The sequence below is a fragment of the Salvelinus namaycush genome, unplaced genomic scaffold (assembly GCF_016432855.1).
Source record: "Salvelinus namaycush isolate Seneca unplaced genomic scaffold, SaNama_1.0 Scaffold840, whole genome shotgun sequence".
Lineage (NCBI taxonomy): Eukaryota > Metazoa > Chordata > Actinopteri > Salmoniformes > Salmonidae > Salvelinus > Salvelinus namaycush.
In genome coordinates, this window is record NW_024061576.1 from 89,172 (window position 1) to 94,366 (window position 5,195).

At 52.5% G+C, this 5,195-nt stretch overlaps 1 protein-coding gene across 1 annotated transcript; it reads right to left on the bottom strand.

Annotated features, from left to right (window-relative positions):
* Window positions 1-218: 218 nt before the first annotated feature.
* On the bottom strand, window positions 219-4,834 carry LOC120043035 (proline-rich extensin-like protein EPR1). Its single transcript, XM_038987767.1, has 3 exons — window positions 4,773-4,834; window positions 1,420-3,796; window positions 219-236 (listed from the first exon to the last, which is right to left on the bottom strand). The coding sequence occupies exons 1-3, from the start codon at window positions 4,832-4,834 to the stop codon at window positions 219-221; spliced, it is 2,457 nt and encodes an 818-aa protein (XP_038843695.1).
* Window positions 4,835-5,195: the final 361 nt, after the last annotated feature.

A 5,195-nucleotide genomic window follows, 5' to 3' on the forward strand; every position in this document is an offset into this window, starting at 1 on the left:
AGCCAGCTGAGATTCATGTCAAGTATCAGCATATCCCAAATATGTGAATGTCCAATCTTTCTTAGGAAGAGTTCATATCTGTTATGATGTCTCTAGTTTGGGCTTATAGCTCATCTTAAATTAACATTCACACTAAATTATTATTTTTCAGTTTGAGAGAATTTGAGAACACTAGTCCATACTAAAAGAAAATAACAGAATTACCTTTAAAAAATGAATTAAACAATCCATGGGCACTGTGAGGGGACACAAACACATTAACACCCACAGAGACACTCTAATATACACATTCTTTTTTTTTGGTATTTGTGTTATTTGTTGTTGTATTGTTTGTATATCGTTGTATTGTAATGTGTGTGACTGTCCTTGTCTGTCAGTGTATCAGTGGTTTGTTACTTGTCATGTTTCGTGTTTTTTGTGGAACCCAGGAAGTGTAGCTGCTGCTTCTGCAAAAGCTAATGGGGATCCAAATAAACAAATAACAATAATAATAAACAATAATAATAATAATAAACAATAATAAATACTAATTTCTGTTTTACATTTTCCTTGGGATTTTCAATTATTTACAATCCTAAAATCATTTGTGATAGAGAAGAGCACTGGGGACAGAATTAAGTTTTCCCATTTCACAAGTCTGCACTGAGACAGGACTAGAGTCTCTCCCAATGACATCATTATAACTTGTATAATTGGGACCTAGAATTTTACCTGGATAAACGTTTTACATTTGGATTGTGAGTGTAATGTTCCAGCACAGTAAATGCCTGCTTCCTCCCAGGAAAGTGGAGCGTATGGCACATCAAAGCCAGGTGGAGAGTGGGTATCACAGGGGTGAATCGAGTCGGGACAGCGTTCACATCCCCAGATAAAAGAGACAGATGTCACAGACAAACAACAAACCCTCTTCACTCCCACATCCCAGGTTTCATGTTACACTGTAGCCTGGCTTCAAAAGGCTTCCTCGTTTAATCATCTTTTGTGTCTAGGTGTGAGAGTGTGTGCGTGCACCCATGTTCATGTGTGTGTCTATGTGTGTGTGCGTGTGTGTTAATGCGAGTGTGAGCGTGTGGTGTGCCTGCATGTATTGTTTGTGCATATTTTGAGCCATTCGTTCTTTGTCACCTCTGTGAACTGCAGTGGCGGTGGCTGAGTGCAGAGGAGGACAGGCAGACAGTTCTCCCTCACACAGGAGGCAAGATAAGCAGGGAGGTTAGTGTATCCAGGTTTATATCACTCTGTCTGCCTGTCTACCAGCCCGATGCTCCAGTCAGGGAGAGAGGTGCTTGTTCTGATGTTTGACTCTCCTGAGATGCAAGGGCAGTGCAGGACAGACAGACAGGGCAGTGCAGGACAGACAGACAGACAGACAGACAGACAGACAGACAGACAGACAGACAGACAGACAGACAGACAGACAGACAGGGCAGTGCAGACAGGGGAATGCGGGGCAGTGAGGGGCAGAGCATGGGAGTGCGGGGCAGTGCAGGGCAGACGGGGCAGTGCAGGGCAGACGGGGCAGTGCAGGGCAGACGGGGCAGTGCAGGGCAGACGGGGCAGTGCAGTGCAGGGCAGACGGGGCAGACGGGGCAGTGCAGGGCAGACGGGGCAGTGCAGGGCAGACGGGGCAGTGAAGGGCAGACGGGGCAGTGCAGGGCAGACGGGGCAGTGAAGGGCAGACGGGGCAGTGAAGGGCAGACGGGGCAGTGAAGGGCAGACGGGGCAGTGCAGGGCAGACGGGGCAGACGGGGCAGTGCAGGGCAGACGGGGCAGTGCAGTGCAGGGCAGACGGGGCAGTGCAGGGCAGACGGGGCAGTGAAGGGCAGACGGGGCAGTGTAGTGCAGGGCAGACGGGGCAGTGTAGTGCAGGGCAGACGGGGCAGTGCAGGGCAGGGCAGACGGGGCGGGGCAGTGCAGGGCAGACGGGGCAGTGCAGGGCAGAGCAGGGCAGGGCAGACGGGGCGGGGCAGTGCAGGGCAGACGGGGCAGTGCAGGGCAGACGGGGCAGTGCAGGGCAGACGGGGCAGTGCAGGGCAGACGGGGCAGTGCAGGGCAGGGCAGACGGGGCAGTGCAGTGCAGGGCAGACGGGGTAGTGTAGTGCAGGGCAGACGGGGAAGTGTAGTGCAGGGCAGACGGGGAAGTGTAGTGCAGGGCAGACGGGGTAGTGTAGTGCAGGGCAGACGGGGTAGTGTAGTGCAGGGCAGACGGGGTAGTGTAGTGCAGGGCAGACGGGGAAGTGTAGTGCAGGGCAGACGGGGTAGTGTAGTGCAGGGCAGACGGGGTAGTGTAGTGCAGGGCAGACGGGGTAGTGTAGTGCAGGGCAGACGGGGCAGTGAAGGGCAGACGGGGCAGTGAAGGGCAGACGGGGCAGTGCAGGGCAGACGGGGCAGTGAAGGGCAGACGGGGCAGTGAAGGGCAGACGGGGCAGTGAAGGGCAGACGGGGCAGTGAAGGGCAGACGGGGCAGTGCAGGGCAGACGGGGCAGTGAAGGGCAGACGGGGCAGTGAAGGGCAGACGGGGCAGTGAAGGGCAGACGGGGCAGTGAAGGGCAGACGGGGCAGTGCAGGGCAGACGGGGCAGTGCAGGGCAGACGGGGTAGTGAAGGGCAGACGGGGCAGTGAAGGGCAGACGGGGCAGTGAAGGGCAGACGGGGCAGTGAAGGGCAGACGGGGCAGTGCAGGGCAGACGGGGTAGTGTAGTGCAGGGCAGACGGGGTAGTGTAGTGCAGGGCAGACGGGGCAGTGTAGTGCAGGGCAGACGGGGTAGTGTAGTGCAGGGCAGACGGGGTAGTGTAGTGCAGGGCAGACGGGGTAGTGTAGTGCAGGGCAGACGGGGTAGTGTAGTGCAGGGCAGACGGGGTAGTGTAGTGCAGGGCAGACGGGGTAGTGTAGTGCAGGGCAGACGGGGTAGTGTAGTGCAGGGCAGACGGGGTAGTGCAGGGCAGACGGGGTAGTGTAATGCAGGGCAGACGGGGCAGTGAAGGGCAGACGGGGCAGTGAAGGGCAGACGGGGTAGTGTAGTGCAGGGCAGACGGGGTAGTGCAGGGCAGACGGGGTAGTGTAGTGCAGGGCAGACGGGGCAGTGAAGGGCAGACGGGGCAGTGAAGGGCAGACGGGGTAGTGTAGTGCAGGGCAGACGGGGTAGTGTAGTGCAGGGCAGACGGGGCAGTGTAGTGCAGGGCAGACGGGGTAGTGTAGTACAGGGCAGACGGGGTAGTGTAGTGCAGGGCAGACGGGGTAGTGTAGTGCAGGGCAGACGGGGCAGTGCAGGGCAGACGGGGTAGTGTAGTGCAGGGCAGACGGGGTAGTGTAGTGCAGGGCAGACGGGGCAGTGCAGGACAGACAGGGCAGTGCAGGGCAGTGCAGGGCAGTGCAGGGCAGTGCAAGGCAGACAGGGTAGTGCAGGGCAGACAGGGCAGTGCAGGACAGACAGGGTAGTGCAGGGCAGTGCAGGGTAGTGTAGTGCAGGGCAGACGGGGTAGTGTAGTGCAGGGCAGACGGGGTAGTGTAGTGCAGGGCAGACGGGGCAGTGCAGGGCAGGGCAGACGGGGTAGTGTAGTGCAGGGCAGACGGGGTAGTGTAGTGCAGGGCAGACGGGGCAGTGCAGGACAGACAGGGCAGTGCAGGACAGACAGGGTAGTGCAGGGCAGTGCAGGGCAGTGCAGGGCAGTGCAAGGCAGACAGGGTAGTGCAGGGCAGACAGGGCAGTGCAGGACAGACAGGATAGTGCAGGGCAGACAGGGTAGTGCAGGGCAGTGCAGGGCAGTGCAAGGCAGACAGGGTGTAACGGTTTTGACTTGAGGTTATTTATAGGGGTGCCAGGTAGGTTGTGCCTACCAGAGAAAACATTAGTTTCTCCTTTTGGTTTGGGAGGGAATGAGTCCCATCTGGTCCGTCAAGTCACACCAATACAAAGGACTTATGTAAAAGTCAGGATGGAAATATACTTTTCATAAACCCCTTAAAACATTGGAAAGAACTTCAAACAAGTGTATTCTTTTGCATGGTTGTATTAACAACATAAATGATCACACACACACACACACACACACACACACACACACACACACAACAATATAACAATTAATGCACTTATGTTCATTTAGAAATGTCCTGTACCTCGGGCATAAAAAGAGTCCAGCCCGGTAAATAAGTTCAGGGACTCAAGTGACCTTAGTCACGCAATGTTTGTCCGTAGCGTAAACCCAGTATTATTCATACACTCAAAATAACACTTATTTTACAACACAACTATAAAGCGTATCAAAGACTAATCAAAGACTAATACGTCCTCACAACTACATAAATCACAGTATACATCACCCCAAAACAAATGAAATACCCTGTACAAAAAGTAGTCAGTCGGTCAGTCATACAATCCAATCCGCCAACATATCTCCAGCTGAGAAAAGGTCACGAAAAACAACAACGGAGAGGTGTAGTCCACAGACTCACAGAGTGGATCCAATCCTGGGTAAACTCGCTATAAGGCTACAAAACACACTTTAAGGCAACAACACAAACGGAATAGTGAAGCTTCATGAACTAAGGGTAGCACACAATCCTCATTCATGTCTCAATCACAACTTCACCTTTGCGCAGCTGATGCTGGCTATTTAATGGAGAATTAAAGGGGAAGCGCCCTATTAGAAGGAGAAGCACACTGAAGCACTGAGACTGTTGTTATCATCTATGCATAGTCACTTTAATAACTCTACCTACATGTACATATTACCTCAACTAATCGGTGCCCCCGCACATTGACTCTGTACTAGATGAGGTAGTGAGTGTTGATCCTCTTGGTTGGAATGGTGAAGATGTTGGCTTCTCCCATGGGAGGCCTGGGTTCTAACCTTGCCAGTTACAAAAGCACACATGTGAAGCTTATAATATTACATGTGAAATGTTGAGAAACCACATGTCTGATTGGTTTCACACGTGTTCCGAAAACCATGTGACATTTTTCACATGTGATTTATTTAGATTTTTTTGTAAGGGGAAGAGAAGAGAGCAGAGGAGAGACAGGATCCAAAACGAAGCTGCTCTTCTGTCTTTAAACTTGAGTAAAGCCAGGCCTCGCTGGTGAAATAGTTCAATCTGGAAACATATTCAATTTAAAAGTGTGGCAGTTTACTGAATTAATGATAATGTTAACATAAAAGTCTATACAAAGAAATCACAGGAATCACAATCAA

Excerpts from the sequence above, each read along its gene's own strand:
- LOC120043035 (XM_038987767.1), bottom strand. The coding sequence starts at position 4,834 with ATGGGAGAAGCCAACATCTTCACCATTCCAACCAAGAGGATCAACACT. Across the intron at positions 3,797-4,772 it reads AACACTCACTACCTCATCTA|TCAAAACCGTTACACCCTGT; the intron begins GTACAGAGTCAA and ends AATAACCTCAAG.